Source organism: Erpetoichthys calabaricus, chromosome 8, assembly GCF_900747795.2.
Source record: "Erpetoichthys calabaricus chromosome 8, fErpCal1.3, whole genome shotgun sequence".
In the NCBI taxonomy this organism is placed as follows: Eukaryota; Metazoa; Chordata; class Cladistia; order Polypteriformes; family Polypteridae; genus Erpetoichthys; species Erpetoichthys calabaricus.
In genome coordinates this window covers 179710468-179733396 of record NC_041401.2, presented here as the reverse complement: position 1 = coordinate 179733396, position 22929 = coordinate 179710468, and the positions used below count along the sequence as shown (strand labels likewise).

At 37.0% G+C, this 22929-nt stretch overlaps 1 protein-coding gene across 1 annotated transcript; it reads right to left on the bottom strand.

Annotated features, from left to right (window-relative positions):
• Positions 1-574: 574 nt before the first annotated feature.
• sdhb (succinate dehydrogenase complex, subunit B, iron sulfur (Ip)) lies at positions 575-22722 on the bottom strand. The gene is made up of 8 exons (XM_028807930.1): positions 22596-22722; positions 15857-15999; positions 9751-9836; positions 9469-9605; positions 5412-5528; positions 5026-5127; positions 2407-2529; positions 575-786 (listed from the first exon to the last, which is right to left on the bottom strand). Exons 1-8 carry the CDS (start codon positions 22662-22664, stop codon positions 706-708), a joined length of 858 nt encoding a protein of 285 aa, XP_028663763.1. The 5' UTR covers positions 22665-22722; the 3' UTR covers positions 575-705.
• Between the last annotated feature and the right edge of the window lie 207 nt (positions 22723-22929).

The following is a 22929-nucleotide window of genomic DNA, read 5'->3' as shown; positions in this document are numbered from 1 at the left end:
AAATAAATTGATTTTGGGAATCTAAGGTGTCTGGGTTATTAAATCAAACTACTGAATAAAAATCAGTTGAGGACAGTACTTGAAATCCTGGCCTATCAGACACTAAGGGAATAGTGTAATATGCAAACGCAAGTAATATTTTTTACCATACTTTGTATATGAGGCAAAAAGTATCTTAGAAACCTAATGGAATAAAGTCTGCCACCTGATGTATCAAATTTAAGGCTCCAAGGGCATTTCTCCCCTTTCCCTGTTTAGTAACATCATGCTAACATTAAACATGTTAATTCACTTCTTTCTTCCTGTTGCTTACAATTAAAAAGACCTAGCTTGATTCAAACCTTATCACAGATGGCTCCAATATTCTACACAAAAAGCCAAAAGAGGATGTATAATGAAATCATTAATAAATTTAACAAACTACTACACATAGTAATGGCAGTCTACTTAATAGGAACATATCTGAGTTATAAAGAATAAGATGTTTTCATTCACAACTGACCCCCAATGCCCAAAATAGTTCTACGAAGACAGCTGATTGATTGTTTACCCCAGGTAATAAAAAAGCGATACATTTTAGAAACATAGTGAGCAGCATTTTATTTCAATCTTCCATAATAGAATGTATCCATTCTCACTTCACTGCAAAAATACACAGAGTATCTTGTTTGAAAATAACTTAAAATGACAGGAAGTAGTTACAGGTTAAGCTGTGGCTGTTTTTTTATTTTTGTATGTTGCCATCATCTTCTTGATCTCTGCTATTGCTTTGCCTGGATTTAGACCCTAAGAAGAAAAGAGAGGTGGTTAGCAAGTCAGTACCTATACTGCAACAAATAAATCTTAAATGTGTATATTATCAACAAACTTAAACAGTAATATTGAAACAGTACTTTCTTAATCTATTTAGTCCAGGTAAGGACTACAAGGAGCAAGAGTGCACAAAGATAACATGAGGTGAAAGGCATGCGAAAAACCACAAAACGCTGGATAGGACATCAGTTCACAGCAAGGCACTATCACATCAAACACTCATGTTCTTTTATTCTGGAACAATTTAGAGTGACTTTATAAACGGATAGCTTGTTGGAATTTAAAAAGAAAACTAGAGTCTTTAGGGAGAAAACCTCAGACAAAGGGAAAACTTGCAAAGCTTACATAAACTATAAATATCTGGGAGTGCAGCTGGATGATAAATTAGACTGGACTGCCAATACTGATGCGCTGTGCAAGAAAGGACAAAGCCGGTTATACTACCTTAGAAGGCTGGCGTCCTTCAACATCTGCAATAAGATGCTGCAGATGTTCTATCAGACGGTTGTGGCGAGCGCCCTCTTGTACGCAGTGGTGTGCTGGGGAGGCAGCATTAAGAGGAAAGACGCCTCACGTCTGGACAAACTGGTGAGGAAGGCAAGCTCTATTGTTGGCATGGAGCTGGACAGTTTAACATCTGTGGCAGAGCGAAGGGCGCTCAGCGGGCTCCTATGAATTATGGAGAATCCACTGCATCCACTTAATAGTATCATCTCCAGACAGAAGAGCAGCTTCAGCGACAGACTGCTGTCACTGTCCTGCTCCACTGACAGATTGAGGAGATCGTTCCTCCCCCAAACTATGCGACTCTTTAATTCCATCCGGGGGGGGTAAGCGTTAACATTTAACATTATACATAGTTATTGTCTGTTTTTCACCTGCATTATTATCATTCTTTAATTTAATATTATTTATTGTATCAGTATGCCGCTGCTGAAGAATGTGAATTTCCCATTGGGATTAATAAAGTATCTATCTATCTACCTATCTATCTATCTATCTAAACAATCAAACCCAGGCACCAAAAGATCTTTGGGCACCAAAGATACCCAATGCACATACTATGTTACAGTGCACATATATTAGTACTGCTGGGATAGGCACTGGTTCCCTAAGACTTCAAAATGGATATGCAAGTTCCTGTGTCCCAGTGTCAGATGCTAATAAAAGAATTCTATAATATAGCACTGGCTGGGATTTCCATAAACATGGCAAGAGTAACTGTTCTCTGTTACTAAAGAAATATCCAGACAAAATATTTAATTTGCAGTGATGATAATACACATGAATTGGAAGTATATTATATGTTGTAGTACAGCAGAAGAAAGGAAGTGCACAAATTAATAAAAGTTCACCACTGCATACAACCTGTACAATGCTAAGTGCATAAAGCAATATGCATTTGTAGTGAAATGGTAAGAGGCTGAATTTTACCCATTATTCATCATGAACAAGAAAATACCTGGAAATTCCAAAGTTCCAGACTACATTTGCATTCTAATTGATTATTTGGGATAAAGTTTAGAACACAGCCGAATTAAAAACTATTTTTAAACTTCAGGCTACAATTATTTTAATATACTGTATGCTCACCTTGGGGCACGTTCTTGTGCAGTTCATGATAGTGTGGCAACGATAGAGAGAGAATGGATCCTGAAGTTTAGATAGCCGTTCTTCTGTGAAATCATCTCGAGAGTCAATCATCCACCTGTAGGCCTAGGACATAGAGAATACATAAATAAACTTGATGTCTCCATCCAGCATCATTTACAAGTTATAAACAGCAAGAACTAAACTTGAAAGTCTTGTACATACAAAAGTACATTCCAACTTCTTATAACTGTATGCATTGTAAAAAAATGTTGAAGTTTAGAATATTTGCTGTTGTTCTTTGAAAACCTCCCCGTAAAGCAAGGGTGCCCAACTCCAGTCCCGGAGGGCCACAGTGGCTGCAGGTTTTCATTCTAACCCTTTTCTTAATTAGTGAACTGTTTTTGCTGCTAATTAACTTCTTTTGAATTCATTTTATTTGACTTGCTCTTGAAGACTCAGACCGCTCAATTGTTTCTTTTTCCTTAATTAGCAGCCAAACAATAATAAGATACAAAATGAGCCAAAACATGAGAAGCAAACTGTGACCATCATACAATATCCGAAAATAAAGAAAGGCGAAGGTCTCAGGAATGCTGATCTGCTCTTAGACAAGAGAATATCCACAATTTTGGAAATGTCTGCCTAACTTAGTTGGTCTTCTGTTGGCTCACTCACTTCATATTTCATTTCTGAGGAACGATGAAGAAATTCAGGGAAACATTTCTTAAAAACAACGTCAATTAAAATTAATTCAAAAGAAGTTCATTAGCTGCAAAAACAGATTACTAATTAAGAAAATGGTTAGAGTGAAAACCTGCAGCCACTGCGGTCCTCCAGGACTGGAGTTGGGCACACCTGCTCTAAAGGTTACTCTTTATAGATCACAACCAGGCCTTGCTTGTAAAAACAACCTTCCATGCTTATGAAATTGCTGTGACATTTTAGAATCGTTGGGCTGTTCTGCCAATTAACTTGAAAAAAAAAAAAATTTTCTTTTACCTATAATGTAGTTAGAATAAGCTTTAAATAGTATAAGTGAAATTGTTTTCTGTGGGAACTAAGGCTTAGACAGCTCTATTTAAACCTTTATTATTCATCCACAAACATTTTAAGGAGTTGCAGATATACATCCCTATCTAATATGACCATAGTTATAAACACTTGTGACAGGCGGCCGGGACACCCCTTCTGTATATGTTCCGGGGGAGCAGCTATGGACATCTCACTACCTCCCCCGGGACACTTGGTGGCAGCCTCCCTGGCTGACGATGGTGCCTCAGTTTCCTGCAGGGTTTCCTGGGAGATGGAGTTCTCCACAACCCTGTGGGGAGCTGGGGTGGCCGCCAGGGGGTGCTGCATGGAGCCAGGAACCCGCCTGGACATCTCTGCAGCCCCACCCGGAAGTGCAATTAGCCACATTAGCCGGGTGGGCTATAAAAAGGGCCAGCATCCACCATTCATTAGCCAGAATCGGGAGGAAGAGGACGAGGTTGCCTGGGAGGAGTGGTGGTGCCAAGGTGGGAGAAGAGAAAAGATTTTTGATGTGTGGAAAAGACTGCTTTTGGGATTGTGTATTGCCTGTGGGTCACGGGGAAGACGTGTGCCCACGGGTGAAGAAGAAAATAAAAAAAGTCAACATTGTTGTTGTGTGGAAAAGAGTGCTTTTGGGATTGTGTATTGCCTGTGGGTTACGGGGAAGACGTGCGCCCACGGGTGAAGAAGAAAATAAAAAAAGTCCTTGTTTTATACGTGCCTCTGTGTCCTTCTGTGCCGGGTCAAGCGCCTATATAGCACCTTTTCTACACACTACATACAGACCCAAAACATACAGCCAAAGCAACCCAGGAGTTTATTAAAGCAAAGAAGTGGAAAATTCTTGAATGGCCAAGTCAGTCACCTGATCTTAACCCAATTGAGCAGGCATTTCACTTGTTGAAGACTAAACTTCAGACAGTAAGGCCCACAAACAAACAGCAACTGAAAGCTGCTGCAGTAAAGGCCTGGCAGAGCATTAAAAAGGAGGAAACCCAGCATCTGGTGATGTCCATGAATTCAAGACTTTAGGCTGTCTTTGCCAGCAAAGGGTTTTCAACCAAGTATTAGAAGTGAACATTTAATTTCCAGTTATTTAATTTGTCCAATTACTTTTGAGCCCCTGAAATGAAGGGATTGTGTTCAAAAAATGCTTTAGTTGCCTCACATTTTTATGTAATCGTTTTGTTCACCCCACTGAATTAAAGCTGAAAGTCTGCACTTCAACTGCATCTGAGTTGTTTCATTTAAAATTCATTGTGGTAACGTACAGAACCAAAATTAGAAAAAAGGTGTCTCTGTCCAAATATTTATGGACCTAACTGTATATTGTATAAATCTAAAGCGTAAACCATATCATTTATGGATACATAATCTTAATAAAGTCTGTGCTGTTGGAACACAGTAAAAGTAGTAGGTTGAAGCTCACCCTGTGCTTCCATATTAATAACTAACAATACATTTGGAGGTAAAAGCAGAAAATAAAATTATTAAAATTAAAAAAATAAATACATTTCAGATAGCAATTATTTAAACATAGGCATGAAAAATAAACAGTCATCTAAATAAATCAAGACTATTTCAAACCTGCATCAAAACAGCTGGACCCAAATATTTGTCTCCATTCCACCAGTAACTGGGGCAACTGGTGCTGCAACAGGCACAAAGAATGCATTCATACAAACCATCCTGCAAACAGAGAGCAGAACAATATTAAACAACTGATTATTATCCAACAATATCAAAAACGAAAAGATTAGTAACTGTAAAACATTTATAAATTAAATATTAAGACTACAGATCAAAACGACAACAAAAATATACAGTTTCAAATGGCAGAATGCAAGTCTTGTTTACTTCTGAAAACTGTCATGTATTGCTCTTTATGGAGAAAGGTGCATCAATTTTTTTAGTCTTAATTTATATTTACATATAATTAACGTAAATAATAATACTGATGCTCTAACACTCACCAGTTTTTCCCTGTCCTCCACTGATTGAATGTACTGCGCCTTGCCTTGTTTAGATTCATCTTTCTTCTTCAGATAAGGCTCAATTGACTTATACTGTGCATAGAAATTACTTAAATCCTGAGGGTGGAAAAAAAGTTTTGAATTATGACTATATGCATTAATTTAAGTTAACCTTTCAACAACCAATAACATAGGTTTAGCAAAGCTATAGAAAACAATGAAACTAACAAAACATAATTATCATTTTTCCATTATCAAAATGTTCCTAAATGGAGTAAACCAGTAAACCTGAGTCTGTGCTGCCATATTGCTTGTTTTGCACAGGATGTTTCTATGTTTGTTCATTTTAAGATAAAAAGTAAGTATACTAATAAACACCGTAACAAACCCATTTAATATAGTCTGCCTGAATTTTTCATTCTACGAACTGCTATCATGTGGCATACAGCAGATTAGACTGTAGAATATGTGTGAAGATTGGGTAAGATGTACCTAATAAACAGGCACCGAGCAGCTGAGCGTATATTTCTCTCTAATAAAGATAAATCAGACTTTTCTTTTTTTTAGAACATAAATTGCTTTACACTACTATAACAAAATGTCACCTCTTCACTGTTTAGTAACCTCTTTTAAAATAGGGTTTCTCTTCAAAATATGTATTATTGCAACTACTGTTCTGTAAGTGGACAATAGAAATCTGATGCCTTCCTACTCTTTGTAATAAGGTGGTCACATATACAAGTTGTCTTTCAATAAATGTTTTGCAGCAAAGCAATTATTTACACAATCTGGTCCTTTATGTTTTCACTTTTCAACTGCTGCATATCCTTACCGTGCTACTTCAAGTATTTAAATTCTCTTTTATTATCATTTTTATCTGCAAGTTTTAAATACTTGTTTATATGTGTCCTTCTGTTGCTGAACAGTTCAGCTTATGTAGACTGAAGAAAAAGGTCACAACATTCCGCTTCATATTATCTGAATTATGTGTGCACATTTTTTTAAACCAAGTCAACTCGTAGGTTTATGTTTATAAAGAACAGAATACAAGCACAAATCATGGTCTACAAGTTACCTAAAGTTATTATTTAACCATTACTATAAACAAAATAAAATTAAATGAGATGAATTCAAAAGGAATCTTCCTTGTCAGAGCCACATATAATAACACTTTCACTTTTACTGTATTTATTAACTCTTTCAGGGCTGACGTCGACTTTTGTCAAAAGGAGGAGTTGACCATGGTAGTCAACTGTACACTGTGAAAAAACCAACTGTTATGTTTTAGTTGGACTCTCATTGCTAGAAGGAAAGTTAGCTTCATTGGTTTGACCAAGATTTCCTGTGCTCGTGTGAGTAGCAAGGCGCAAACAACAGCAAAAATGGCACTGACATCTGTTGAGAGATCAAAGTGATTGCATAAAGCAAACTACTGCATGGACAATGTTTTGCCTATTATCTCTGAACTGGACTATTACTTGTCGGACTCCGATTTTGATACAAGTGATCGAAAATGAATGTGAGGTTCCAGCATCAGTTGACTGGTCCTCAGCTAATCATGGTGCTGAACGGGTTCATGTAGCTGATACTCCTACGGCAATGTTCACCGGGGAGGACTGCCACTTAACAATGATAAGAGGTAGAAACTAGATTGCAATGCACTGCGACCGTGATCGCTGCTGTTGCTGCCTCAGCCACATGAAGACAGCTTGGCAGCAAGCTTGCTGCAAATTCTTGTCAAACTGGCAGCCACAGCATGCACCAACAAACGTTTTATCATGATTTCTGTGTGAAACCATTGCTTTTCAGAAACTGTTTTTTGAAAAAATATTCAGAGTTAACATTATGTAACAAGACCATGGCTACTCAAGTAGTATCCAATTGCCAACATGTAACCTATGTTCACAGGTGGCGCAGTGGTAGTGCTCCTGCTTTGCAGTAAGGAGACTGTGGAAGATTGTAGGTTCACTTCCCGGTTCCTCCCTGTGTGGATAGCGCTTTGAGTACTGAGAAAAGCTCTATATAAATGTAATGAATTATTATTATTATTATGTAGATGGGTTGTCAAAAGAGGCAATAATTTAGTACCACATTTATTCCAAAACATAAAAGGTACTGGTTCTTCTAAAATATCAGTAAAACTGTGGGAAAGTCTACAGATGTCCATTCAAATAGCCATTCATTTTGTAACCAGCATATACAGTTCAGGGTCATGGAGAAAATCTCCCACACATCCATAATTATGCATATGGCACTGTAGGATGTGGTAGGAAACTACAAACTGGTAGCGTTGTTAACTGTGGTAACAAGTAATAACTTACGCAGGTTTCAATTAAAGTGACAATTTGGCTCATCTACACCAGTAATGAAATAAATTACTCCATTTGTTAATAACAGCAATATAAAATTAACTGATTCAATGCTTAGAAGTACAAAGCACATCTCCCTATTAATACATGATATACTGCATTAACAGAAATGTATAACAGCCGAGATAGGCAAGACAGCATATTTCATTGCTGAATACTAATATGCAAACACTACATTTTTGGCATTCATTCATTTTTTTAAGGCAAACTAATGTTAATGAGTGATGAACTAAAATGTGACATAGTAAAAAAAAATATGTAGAAAAACATAGTAAAAAATGTGATGAACACAGTAAAAACACATATGTCATATATTTGAATCATTAAGATTAATTGACTACCAATAATGTCAGTCCACATAAGGTATTATGAAAACTGCACAACAAAACTGTTTTGAGTTCTGAAGTAATGGATTAATGCAAAACTGACAAAATTGGTTTCAAGTTTGGATAAATGTTTAAAAAAAAAAAAAAATTAGATTTAGACAACTAAAGCATCATGAATCTGTGACATTTCAAATTTGAATTTATTTGACAAATCTGTTAAAAATGACTGTGAGGTGCTTTTTTTTTTTTTTTTTTTTTTAAAGATAATGATGCAAATATACATCTTACAATGGAACATGTTACAAACCTAACAGAGTGACTCTTGGAGAAAGTAGATTTTAAAAGCATGTTGTTACAAAATTAGCTATTTAAGAGTTTTTTTTTTAATGAAAATATCCTGAATTATCTTGTAATTCACTAAATCAACAATATATATAATGTTCACATTTTTATTTTTACTTTTGGATTTTAAGCCACATTTTTCAGGAGAAAAATGCAAAGAATAAATTTACAATGTGCACATCTGGTATTTCATGATCATATTCTTTATAACCGCCAACACCTGCCCATTGTTACAACCTCCATGATTATCACATATTAAATTTCAAGGCTTGTGTTGCATTTATGAATACCAATATGAGTTTACTTAAATGATAGTTGGGTAGCTACGTAATGGGTATGGCAGTATTGTAAAGCTGTTGTTACTGTTAGTATTTACATATTTTATATTCTATTACAGAAAAAAGCATACAATTGTTCACTTGAATAATGGAGGTACTTTACATAAAAAGCAGTTGAACAGGATTTCTGTGTTTGCTATGGTATTAATTAAGTATTGAGTATTGTAAACATTTCATTTCATTTTAGTAATGAACACAAACATTTTGGTATCACAACATCCCTGTTACATAGGTTAGTTTATTGTCTGAGACAGTAATTATTATTTAATAGTCAATTTACTTCAGCTAGGTAGGTAACACACATGCTACTATTATTTTCACTCCAGAAATGTTAGCAGAGTTGCACTAAACCACAATGACTTAATTACACTGTCCCTGATGGTAAACCATGACATATTTATAAAGAAAAAACACTATACCCATTTTGAAAATTACATAAAAAATAAACAAATAAACGCTCTGCAATGGGGGACCCACTATTTGAAAGAACAGGCCCTACTCTAACTGCACTATCCAGCATTAGGGTTAGTTGGCAGTCTTAATTGAACTATACGCCATTTACAAAGCTAACATTAAAAAAAAAAATACACAAAATAATACATTAAATTACAACATCAAAATTACAAAGAATAAAAAAACAATTTGCTATTCTTTTTAATACTGTTTTCAAACTGAAACTCACAGGCACAAGATCTTTCACCACATACATGTGGGGGAGGGGGTAGATTTTGGTCACTTTGCTGGTGTTTGTGTCTATCTTCTTAGTACAGGCCAGTGTATTTCCACCATTAATATTCATAGCACACGAGCCACAGATTCCTGGAAAGGACATAATAGAATTGAATTCTTAATCCAAATTCTTTACTTCAGAAAATTACAATGAATCTCAAATGCATGACTTGCATCTTCCATTTAGCCAAATCTGTCTTGGGGGAAAAAAGAAAACTTCAATTTGTACACTAACCCTCTCTGCATGACCGTCGAAATGTTAGGGTAGAATCCTTTTCATTCTTGATTTTGATGAGAGCATCAAGCACCATAGGGCCACAGCTACAATATCAAAGAAAAATATTTATAATAAATGTCAACTTATTAAAAAACCTTTATGAATTTCTGATCTGACTCTATAATAAATACAAGGAAAATATACTGATTTGTTAAAAAAATAGACTGCCCCTTATCACACAATTGCTCTAATGTTCCCTGACAACACACAAAAGCTGTACTAGGAACATTTTAAGCTTCTGAAGCTGTGATTTACTCATTAATAGCAACAATAAAGATTGTACTTAAGAAAAAGCCAACAAATGTTTTTTTTTAATCAATTAGTCAAAAGGTTGGGTATTTAAATCTAATTATACAACTAAAGAGCTGTAATGTAAAGCACAAAACCGCTAGTTAAGTCCCACCAGACTCACTATTTGACCCTAAGCCAGTTTCTTAACTTAACACTGCTGGTATTGTAGGAAAAGAGAAGTGTTTGTACTATGTTAAACTGAAAAACTACAATAAAAATATAAAAAAATACTAATGCACTAAATAAACTATTTCATACCTACCAAATATATCATATTCCCAATCACTCACATAATATTTATATAAAAATCAAAAATGAACTACAGTAATCCCTCCTCCATCGCGGGGGTTGCGTTCCAGAGCCACCCGCGAAGTACAAACCATATGTTTATATGGTTATTTTTATATTGTCATGCTTGGGTCACAGATTTGCGCAGAAACACAGGAGGTTGTAGAGAGACAGGAACGTTATTCAAACACTGCAAACAAACATTTGTCTCTTTTTCAAAAGTTTAAACTGTGCTCCATGACAAGACAGAGATGACAGTTCTGTCTCACAATTAAAAGAATGCAAACATATTTTCCTCTTCAAAGGAGTGCGCGTCAGGAGCAGAGTCTGTCAGAAAGACACAGGAAAGCAAACAAATCAATAGGGCTGTTTGCTTTTAAGTATGCGAAGCACCGCGGCACAAAGCTGTTGAAGGCGGCAGCTCACACCCCCTCCGTCAGGAGCAGGGAGAGGGAGAGAGAGAGAGAGAGAGAGAGAGAGAGAGAGAGACAGAGAGAGAGAGAGAGAGAGAAAAACAAAACAGTGAAAAATCATCGAGCTTTTAAGTATGCGAAGCACTGTGCAGCATGTCGTTTCAGGAAGCAGCTGCACAAAAGATAGCAACGTGAAGATAATCTTTCAGCATTTTTAGACGAGCGTCCGTATCGTCTAGGTGTGCGAACAGCCCCCCTGCTCAATCCCCCTACGTCAGGATCAGAGAAAGTCAGTGCAAGAGAAAGAGAAAAGTAAGCTGGGTAGCTTCTCAGCCATCTGCCAATAGCGTCCTTGTATGAAATCAACTAGGCAAACCAACTGAGGAAGCATGTACCAGAAATTAAAAGACCCATTGTCCGCAGAAACCCGCGAAGCAGCAAAAAATCCGCGATATATATTTAAATATGCTTACATATAAAATCCGTGATGGAGTGAAGCCGCGAAAGGCAAAGCGCGATATAGCGAGGGATTACTGTATTTAATTTATCAGTGCATTACCAAATCCAGCTAATAACTAAACACAAGCTGGAGATCCCAAGAAACCTGAAACTAGCAATCAACTACTGCAGTGTATATGTGATTAAAACTGTAAACTTATGGGGCCAGGCATTCAAAATGTCAAAAGAGCCTAACCTAAGACACAGTTATATTTGCTAATTAATCAATTATCAGTCTACAATTAGCTTGAACAATTTACATTACAATTTGCCTGAAGAAGGGGCTTAGTTGCTTTGAAAACTTACATGTTGTAAGTGAATTTCCCATCGGGATTAATAAAGTATCTATCTATCTATCTATCTATCTTGTTGGTTAGCCAATAAAAAGTGTCATTTTGCTTGATGTCTCACTCCATCCATAATGACTAACACAGCTCAACACCCTACTAGTACTTGAACAATTTCATAAGCAATGAATTATAAAATGTAAGTTTGTTTCACAAGGTGGTTTGTCTTATTTTACATTTCCAAACACTGAAATAACACAACCTGAACTGAGACAGAAACTCCTTACATTTTCAGGTAGAGCAAATAATGCAGTTGCATATCACCAAATTACTAAAACCAGAACATAAGCAGCATAGTGAGGAAAAAAGGGGCTCAGGTTATAAACAAACTGAAAACTCTTCAGAGGTTTAGCGACTGTCTGAACCAGGGATTATCACATATCACAAGGAAATTGATTGACTGCTTTTATAAGTGAGAAAGTGTGAATGTAAGAGCGGCTTTCAGGATCATAAGAATACATATTCAAATAAAATTAACACAACAAAATAAGGAGGACTGCTACTCCATACAAACTTTGACACTTTGTGCTTCAGAATACTTTACTAGCTGAAATAATTTAATATCAATGCTTTAATACCTGAACTGTATTAATTCAGTTCAGTTTATTTTTGTATAGCACTCTAAACATAATGCAGGCACAGAGTGCTATGAGAAGTTCTCAAGTAAAATGCAAGTACAAACTCAGACTTTACCAGTTACATAAGGAATACACATTAAGACAGATTTAAATAAAGCTACTTTACAACTGACTAACATTAATGAAGCCCACCAATGTCTGTCCATTAACTAACTGCTGGGCTATGGCCAGTTGATAAAGAAGGAGAGGAAAACAAAAACTCTACAGAGATTAAACATCTTGGGGTATCAATGGTCTGTTAAAACAAACAAAATCAGACACCATCTTAAAGACCAAGGCTAACTGCCTGCCCATCCCCTCATGGGCATTCTACTGCAGAGTCTGTGCTGGCAAGAATGCTTGCTATAAAATGCTTATATAAAATAATATCTGGTATCAAATCATATGAAAGAAAAAATTACAGGTTTTCAATAATTAAGGAAATGCCATAGTAACTGATCAAATGAGTGTTTCTTTGTGACATAACTTATTTCAATTCTTCATTTGGTTATTTCTTTTTTAGGTTGATATTATTAAGTGATGCCGTTCCTTTAATTAATTTCTTCTCAAACAAAACAAGGTGATGTGTTACTCTAACAGCTAAATATCTAAACAGGGTTTACACTGGGATATAAACATTTACCTAAACATTTCTTTTTGTTATTATGGATATTCACCAAGAAGCATGTATTACCTTTGTCCCTTGTTTTCTCCATCATGAGAACCTGAGCATAATCTTACTAAGCTTTCTATTTGCAATAAGAATTGCTACTTACGTTTCTATGCAAGGCATTTGTAGTCTTAATTTCACCAGTGTGGCAAAATATACTAAATGTAACTTCTTAAATTCATGAATGCATGACTAATGATGACAGAGCAATATGCTGCCAGCTAAACAGCAACATTTACTTGAGAACAGCTGGAAGCAATTAAAGATACCTGCATATGAAATAAAAGCCAGCAAGGCTTCCTTCACTCAAATGGCTCCTTTTCACTATCATGCTGAAGAGTACCTACACAATTCAACTAAGTAAAGCTCAGAAAGGTCATTGACCATTTCTCTAGTAATATCAATGATTGGACACCATTCATTTGAAAGAGAGTAGCAATTTATTAATGTGAACAAGTGGGTATGCAAGTCACTTGCTGTTTTGGACCATGTGATCATTAGTTTTTTTCAAATTAGACCTTTAAATATACCTGTATATGGATTACATTTGAAAAGTAAACTGATCATTTTGAAATCCTCCAATCACTACTACTTTACTCTGGACAGCACCCTATAACATTGAATGATTTGTCATATTAAAATCTTGATTTTGCACATCATTTCCAAGAACAGCCCATTCTTTTCTTTTCTTTTCTTTTTCAATACAGTCCTCTGATAGCTCCATACACTTCATCCACTATTCCTGCAATGACTTTAACCCCTTTGAAAAACAATCTTCTGTTTGACCTTCAAACCAGGATGTTGCAGCTGCCTTGACATCTTCATCCCTTGAAAACTGCTGTCCACAGAGAGATTTCTTCAAAACTTGGGACAGTAAATAATCTGAAGAAGCCAGATCAGGACTGTTGGGTGGATGGTTCAGCTGCTGGAACCCACATTCTCAGTTGGCAGCCTGTGATTGAGGTGACATGTGAATCAGCACAATGTCATGAAGAAGCAGCACGCCTGCTGTGAATTTTCCTTGTCTTTTCTTCTTGATCGACTACAGCTAATTGATCATTGTGTTGGCGTAACTGTCCACCGTTATGGTTGTCATGTATAGCATGAACTCCAGAAACAAAAGTCCTTCAATATCCCAAAAGAAAGTTGCCAAGACTTTGCCTGCAGATTTTTCTGTCTTGAACGTTTTTGGGGTGGAGGATGACTTGTGCTTACACTTCATTGACTCCATTTTGGACTCAGGATCTCTGTGATAGACCCAAGTCTCATCTTCAGTCACCAAAGGATGAAAAAAATTCACTTGGTCTTCACGGAACATCTCGTAGTTCTCCTGACAGCACTGGAGCCTTGTGATATTGTGACATGGAATCAGTATTCTTAGAACCCATCTTGCACCGACCTTTGACATGCCCAGCTTTTTATGAATTACTTTCCAAGCTGTACCTGCCGAGATGCCGATATCTTCAGCTAATTCATCTGTCTGACAAAATTAAATCCTCGACTTTCTTGCACATATCTGTGAAAGTTGCTTCCACAGGCCGTCCAGTGTGAGGGTCAGTGGACTCTCTACCTCACTTAAACTACTTGCTCCAAATTTTTACTTTGTAGGATGATAGGGCAGACTCACCATAAACTTCAGTCATGTGTTCATGGACCTCCTTTGGCTTTTTCCATTCTTTTGTGAGAAATTTTATCATTAAACATTGCTCTAAATCTAGCATTTTCTTACTTGATTTGCACGAGGACCCTCCTGACATCCTGTCTCTTGGAATGTTAAGGCTCACACTGAGCCACAACTGTGCATGAAGAACCTTGAGACATGTCACAACATGCCCAGACTTTTTCCAACATGCTTGCTACTTTCTTTCATACTCAGGTAGATACATTATTGAACACCCCTTGTAGCTCCAATTATTGAAGAAACTGACAACTTTCTGCCATGTAGGAAAGAATAACATTTTACTTTACCAAATACTGGATGGACTAGAGAATCTCACTTTCAGTTGGAAGTGTTTGGTGGTGCATGGGTCTCTAATGCCTAAAATCCTAAAAACTGCGTTTTATACACCTGTATACAAACTGGGGGGCTTTGGTAAATCTGCCCCCCCCCCCCCCCCCCAAAAAAGCCACAAATGGTCAGAAACACTACATACAGCTGCCCGTCTTGGGGTGCTGCTACAATCAAGCCCATCCACTTATAAAACCAATACATTCAAACTATAACCATTTCGTACTTTGCTGTCACTCTCGTTGGCCCTGAAGAAAGATCCATGTGAAAATGAAAAGATAAAATGAAACTTCCAGTTTTTAACAACTAATACTGTATGTAATTGTACTGCTAATAAAAGTGTTCAGTCTATATGAAACGTAAGATAAATTACTCTGAAAACTGTAGGTTAACAACCTAATTATCTACTTCAAAAGTGAAACTTTAATGTAGTCCCCACCTTTAATAATTATAAAAATTAAAAGACACAGAGAAGAACCACTAAAATTATGTTCATTCAAAAGTTGGCAGTTGTTGTCAAACCTGTGGTCTAGAGAAACTGCATTGCTCAAATGCTGGAGGGGATGAGTATATACAGAAACCATATGTATTTGAGTATGAAAAACACTTGCTCAGAGTTTTAACATAAACTATACAAACAAGATTATTAACATTTATCTGGTAAAACACCAAATTAACCAAAATTTGAAAAAAAAAAAAAAACCTAGAAGTGTTTATGCATGAAAGGGGTTAAAAAAAATTAAATAAAAAAAACACTTGTATTACTAGTGTCAAGTGGGAACCTCTCAAAAGAAACCTCTTTGCACTTGGCCTCCTTGAACTTGGCAGTTACTAGATACAAAGCAAAGTTGTATGTAGATGCAACACTGATCAAGAGTTCTTCAACCAGGTCTTGCTGAATCTGAAAATAACTTTGTATAGGTTATACATACGTATTTAAGTCCACCTCATATGTCTCAATACGGGGTTTGTCACCAAGCTTGTCGGGATCCCATCTGTAAATAGCAAATGTCTTAATGCGAGCATTTTCCTTGGAGGCAGGGGCCGCAGAGGACTGTGCATGACGGACCCATTGCTATAATAGAAAGAAAAAATTTCATAATATTGGAGTTTAAAAGTGTCCGAATCAGTAATTTTTTTGTGTATCACACAAAGATTCAGTCACACTGGATGATATGAAAAGAAAAGGTCTACCCCAAAGGATGCTAAGGATCTTGGAGAGTAAAGGAAAAATTGGGAACACAGTCTCCTAATTAGGAAACCCAGAAAATGGCTGTTAAACCTGTGATATAGATAATAGTTACTGAAAGTAACATAAAAAACACAAAAAAATTAAAGAACTCTCACTCTCTAACCAAAGTGCTTTAGGAATTTGATCCCATCGTTCCTCACAAAACTAGTTTAGCAGCACCAGATTGGTTGGCTGTTTTACATAAACAACTTTCTGCTGATTTTTTACACATTTCTATTAGAGTGGGTTCTTAAACATTTTAACCTGAGGACCCAAATAAGAAAATCACTACCATATTAGGAACTATGAAGAGGAGTGCTACCTTAATGATAACAGAGCAATCCACAGACAAGTAACAACGACCATATAATAAAAACAGTCATCTTTTTGTTTCAATTGAAGCATATTTCTCATGAATATTACTAGAGAAAAATGGAAAGCAAACACAGTAAATAAAACTGCTCTCATTTAAACAGAAAAAAGATTCCCAAAGTATTTCACTGCCATGATGAATACTTAGTGAGAGATTTAGTAAAGCTGAGAGAAATCAATTATTCCTTCTCACAAGTGCAGCACAAGGATATGATGATTTTTGAAAGAACAACTTAACTTAGTCACTTGACTCATGGCACCAGATAAAGAAAACAGTAGTCAAAAAAGTAATAATTTATTTTATTTACCTTTTCTTAAATAAAATAACATTATTTTTTAAAATAATACCTTCAAATAAGCTCCTGCATTAACAATACATCTTTTAAAGGAGTATGCTAACTGTTCCCCATATTCAGGTTTTTAGTTTAAAAATTCATTAAACCGATTAAAAAAGTTGGAGTCACTTTGCAAAATTATTCCTAAAAAATGTATGCACTATTTGTATTTTATAAAAGTGATAGAATACATCTTAATGAAGAAGTCACCAAACAGTCCAGTTTGAAATACAGTACACCCCTAAAATTCACGGAGGTTGCGTTCCTAGAGCACCTGTGAATTGTGAAAAAATGTGAATTTGGATGTGATTAAAAAAAAAAATGCCTATTTTTATAGTTTAAACCCTAAATATGCCCTAGAACACTTTAATTTAATTTCAAACAAAGTTTAATACATTACCTAAAAAGAATGTAAAGGTAAACCTGCATACTGTACAGTACTGTACTGATATGTCTCCCATAGTGCTAGAATGTAAAATACAGATGTTACCGCTATATGTATTGTAATTCATGCAAGCGCGTTTTCATTGCCAGAAGCCTTAGAAGGTGCAGGGCGTTTTGGCGGCATCTTGGGGCTTTAACCATTAAACTGCCACATACTTGGGGGGTTAATGCATCCCTGACGCCAAATACTTTTTTTCTGCACTTTAAGTAAACGTCACAATTCACAAAGAAAAAGTGAAAATTTAAAACACATTTTTTTCATGCAAAGAGCATAACAATTACTCCAACAATAATCATTTTACACACTGCTAATGAACTGTAAAAACTACTTAAAAAACTACTGGAACAATATGTACAAAGTGCAACTGACGCCATGGATTAAACTCAGTAAATCATCACGCCAACTGCGCTTGAACTGACTTGCAGGCTAGTCTAGTGCAGCGGCAATCCCAGAAACAATCAGGCTGCAGTGCAGCAGGGTGTCACGGTTGGGTCACAGAATTGCACAGAAACACAGGAGATTGGAGATTGATGAACACTTCAAACAAACATGTCTCTTTCAGAAGTAAAAACAAGCTCAGTATGCAATTAGTTCTCGATTAAAGAATAGACAAACATCATAGGGGAGCACAACGGGAGTGAGACCCCCAACAGGAGCAGAGGATGTCTGGGGGAGGACAGAGAAACAAAGCAATCAGCCAAAAAGGACAGGTGCTGTTCAGGCTTTTAAGTATGCGTAGCATCGCACAAGAAGCATATCACGCGACACAGCAGCCGCAAGTAAGGAAGCAATGTGAAAATAGTCTATCAATGTTTTTTAAGAGGGGTTTTTTTGAGGAGCGTCCGTGTCTTCTAGGGGTGAATTCAGCCCCCTGCTCACAAGGGGCTGGCAGTGGTCATGAGCTGGCTGCTCAACGAATTTACGGCACTGACTGATCAACTCCTGCGTGCTCGCAAATGGCACTGGGAAACGACTATAGCCAGTTGTGGTGGTTTAAGGGTTAAGAGGAACAAAATGGAAAACACAAGAACACTCAGCTAGGGATGCATCACAGTCAAGGAGAAATGAATAACGCTGTAGCGGTCCGGTGCCGCTAAGATTCACACCGTTTAGAAGACGGCAATTTATTTATTTTTATGGTGGAGATTCCAGGGACGCACCCAGCCTTGGCCCGACCCGCACGCACTCACAAACAGAGACAAAAACAAAGCAAACCGGTAATCAAACAGCAAATAAAGAATGTAATGAAAACAAATGAAATAAATGAAAACAACGATACCAATCCTGTTCCCCTTACGGTGATTACACATTAAATACAACAAAGCACAAACAGTATATTATGAAAAACGTTCATGAAAAACGGCAACGGGTGAAATGTAATGATGAAAATAGATAGTCCAGAGATCTGCACGTTGAATGGGAATGTAAAGATAGTCCTCCGGCTAGTTCCTGAAATGGTGAAGACAGGTGGACGGGTTCAGGAGCGCTCCCTTCGAAACGATCCAGGACAAAATGAATAAGTACAGGTAACCCAACAGAAGGCAGACAGACAGGAACTTGAAACACAAATTACAAAAACTTTTTGCTTTTGGTCACTGGCCCCCTTTTTAAAAGCCGCGCTGACATCCTTTGACCCCAACAGCCCCAGCACCCTCAGCAGAAGACCAATCAGAGCCACTGCAGGGACTGCTGGGAGTTGCAGTTTCAAATTCTATTGGCTACTTTCACCATCCCAAGCTGTGTTTTCCTCTACAGTTGCTTCCTGTTCTCTCTACAGTGCAGTATTGCCACGATAAAAAACATAAAAATTGTGGAGGATATTTGCGGTTTCCGATAACAATTATTAGAGAGGTTCTAAGGAAAAATCCGCAAATGACTGGGGCTGCGAACTCTGAACCACGACTCCGCGGGGGTCTACTAGATTTAAACTGATATTTTGTGCTGAATACAGAAGATCTCTGTTCTACACCTTGTCTCATGCTTTTCATAAAATCTGTTGTTCTTGCAATTCATAATGGTCCAATATTCATAATGCTCTTCACTACAAGTAGATTACAATGTATCTGACAACTTTAAAATAGTGTTATGAGAAGGCTTTCTTGCTTGCCAAGTCAAATTAAACTTAATACAAAACCCTTTTTGCACCTCCATTAATAGACTGAGATTTAGAACAGTAGTCTATGGCCACTAAAGCTGCACTTAGCCGCATAAAGCACTGTCACAATACTATATATACCCCTACCATACTTACTCACACAACACAAAACCAAACAAATCATCATATCCTTGTGCTGCACTTATTTTTGCTGCAATATTTTTGCTTCAACAATTCCGGATAGTTACAGGACAATCTGGCAACCAAATTTACAGACCTCACCACTGCTCTTCGAAGCAAAGTTTGTTCATTACAGCGCTCGAGACTCCAAGAGGGCCCCGCCACTAATTCCTGCCCTTGCCCCTTGTAATTATATAAATATATCAGAATGCTCAAAATTCCAAGACATTCTTGAGCCTCAGACAGACCATGGCAGAATCATGAGATAACATGGCAGTCAGGCTGCCTATGACCTTGAAGGGTGGCAAAGCTGGGCAGCACCAGTGTGCGCTGACCAGGGAGCTTGAAGCAGCGATGAGATAGGGCGGCAGTTATCAGCTTCTGTACCTTTTCAGCACTGCTACTGAAGACTGAGAGATGGTATCACTACCCAAGTCAAAATTTTATTACCAATCCAATACTTCTGTGGAGAACACCAAAATACTTGAAATATTTTTTTATATGTATAGTAGAAAAGTGGAATGGATTGTGTAAAGAGTTTCTACCATTAGATTGGGGTATATAAGGGTATTATTTAAAATGTACCTATAGTCAAATAAAAGTGTAAATGTATTACAGCATCAAAGAAAAAAAAACTTAAAATATTAGCATAAAAACCTTTTTCATCATATCATGACATAAGTGCTGGGGGCCTATAATATTTTGTGTTCCCCAGAACTCCCACTGATTCTGCTTAGCATTTCTGCCTCACAACTCCAGTCTTGTGGATGAATCACGGTTGAGCAGCTAACTATGCATTGTTTGCCTGGGCTTTAGTCCAGGTAAACTGATTTTCCCTCCACAATTCAAATATATAGAATGTTGATTGGTGACTCTTAATTAGAACAGTATACTGTAAATAAGTGTGAGGGTGTGTGTAACTGTGTCCTATGAAGGACTATCCACCTTACCAATGCTACAGCTATAAGAGAGTTTTTCTTTAGCTACTCTCACATACCAAAGCCATGCCTATAAGCTATATTCTAACCTCCCACCATTAGAATGAGTGTGGGAGTAAAAGTAACTGTGTCCTGTGATGGACAGGTGTCCTGTCTGGTATTGACTTCTGCCTTGTGCCCAATGCTACCAGAAGTCTTATCTCCAATGACCTTGAAAAGAATAAAAAAATCAAAAAATGTAGTACTCTTTATATTTATATTTTTATATCTAGATATAAATATTTGAGGCATCTAACCCTGTTTGTATTATGAAATACAAACCCTCTCTATGTTTTCATCTTCAACCAATAGTGATTGTTGATGACAAACCATTGTCATGTCAAGGCCTATTAGACTACAGCATTACATATACACACATTTACAAAAAGATGCTGAGGTTCTTTTTTTAGATCCTTACATAACAAAGTTCAGAAACACCATCATGTACTATGACCCTGTATTTAGCAAGCAAAGGCAACTGCAGGAAAAGTACAAACTGTTCCTTACCAGCTTGAACAAACATTTCAATTTATAAACACATTATTATGTACTTCTTTCACGCAATTAATTCCATGATTGTTTGAAAAAAATTTCTGCCATGTTAAAATGTCTGTTGGTGCATAGATTACCAGGAATCCAAAAAAAAAGACAGTGCAGAGATCAATGTTCTAAAAAATGTAACAAGGGTTTACATATTTTGAAAAAATGTATCAATGACAAAGATCAAAAGCAATCAATTATTATCAACTGATAATTGTTGCATATTTGGAAAAAAGTATCAATGACAGAGACCAATACTAATCAGTTATTATCCACTGATAATTATTAGCAAATGCAGTTACATAACTCATCTACATTTATAGCTTAAGTACTCCAGGTGACTGATCGGGCTTAGGTAAACAGTCCACCCACAACCCCAGTCTTATCATTGCCATTTTGGCACTTCAAGCATCTAATCACAAGGACAATGTGTGTATCTTAGTTATGGTATTCGTTGGGGGATTTAACAAATTACACACCTTTATAACCCATTTATTTAATGGTTATTTACCTTGTGACTATGGAAGTGACATATAACATGTGGAAAAATGTTTTTTGTCGACAATTTCAAAATAAGTTAAATGCAAGAGGGATAAGACAAGAAATAAAGCAAAACATTTAAAAGTATCTTTTTATACAATGCTGACAAATCATAATATCTTAAAAGCAGGGCTGTCTTAACATACGGGCACTTGCTGGGGGCCCCAGCAGGATAGGGGCCTACAATGTTTCTGTTGTCAAAACAGGGGCTCCAGCGCACTACTTTGCCTGGGGGCCTATGATCCTGTTAAGTTGGCCATACTTAAAAGTCAGATATATCAATAGAAACCTATTTTCTAAATCCACTTGATAAAAATGTCACAAGTGGTACTGTAACCATCTAAACGGCATTGAACTTAAGGCAGGAACTATGAACAGGTGCGCACCTCAAAGGAAACCCATCCACATTCTCATGCCAGGTCATTTGAGATTGAGAGATATTGATTAACCTATAACACATCTTTGTAAGAATGTGCGTACTTATAGAGGCACACGACAAGAACATGTAAACTGCAAACGGTAGGCGAGCTGGGTTCAAACTATGCCTGAAGCTGTGAGGAAACGGCCCAAATACATTTAGTACTGCCACCTAAACTGCGCCTACTCTAAAACGCTTCTGCGTCCCGTCAGGGTTTGGTCTGTATCCGGTCCTAGATAATTTGGGGAGATATTCTCGTTTCCAGAGATGTTAAACATAACAAGTTAATACCATACGTGGATAATATGCTTTTAAAACATTGCAAACGCCTCCACAATGTCACGCGTAGGCAACAAACTCTTTAATACTGAAAACGCCACATCGATAGCTGATGCAGTTTCCCGTTCTCTTCTCAAGGAGACAGGTTGTGTAAGTGATTTCCTTCGACCACTGTCTGCCATCTGCTACACACCCATCCTCCGACGGCAAGGAGAATGTACTCGCTGACATACTGCAAAAACGCGTGACTTTCACCTACCTGAATACTGCTAGACTGACGTTTTATGACATTAGAGCAGGTCCTCAAGGAGAGCATCATCGACGACATCTTGGAAGTTGTTGCTCTGCAGCGATCCCACAATGCAATGCAGCCCACAGCCCTAAACCCGCCCCTCGTGACGTAAGAGACGGACGCGCTGTAGTCCATATGAGGATTATGACAAACAGAATTTCAAGAAAAAAGTTACATAGAATATATATTTTAACTGTAGAACCAAATGTAATTCTTTAAGTCTTCTAATCTAAAACTCTCTATTTAAATTAAAAAATCGACAATGCATTTAACGACTTAGCTAACTGAAAATCAAGAAAGC

What these genes read in the sequence shown, in the direction of transcription:
- sdhb (XM_028807930.1), bottom strand. Translation starts at nt 22,664, where the DNA reads ATGTCGTCGATGATGCTCTCCTTGAGGACCTGCTCTAATGTCATAAAA. An exon ending in TATGAGGTGGACTTAAATAC is followed by an intron (nt 9,837 to 15,856) that starts GTATGTATAACC and finishes TTGATATTGTAG; the next exon opens with CTGTGGCCCTATGGTGCTTG. An exon ending in TCGACGGTCATGCAGAGAGG is followed by an intron (nt 9,606 to 9,750) that starts GTTAGTGTACAA and finishes TGTCCTTTCCAG; the next exon opens with GAATCTGTGGCTCGTGTGCT.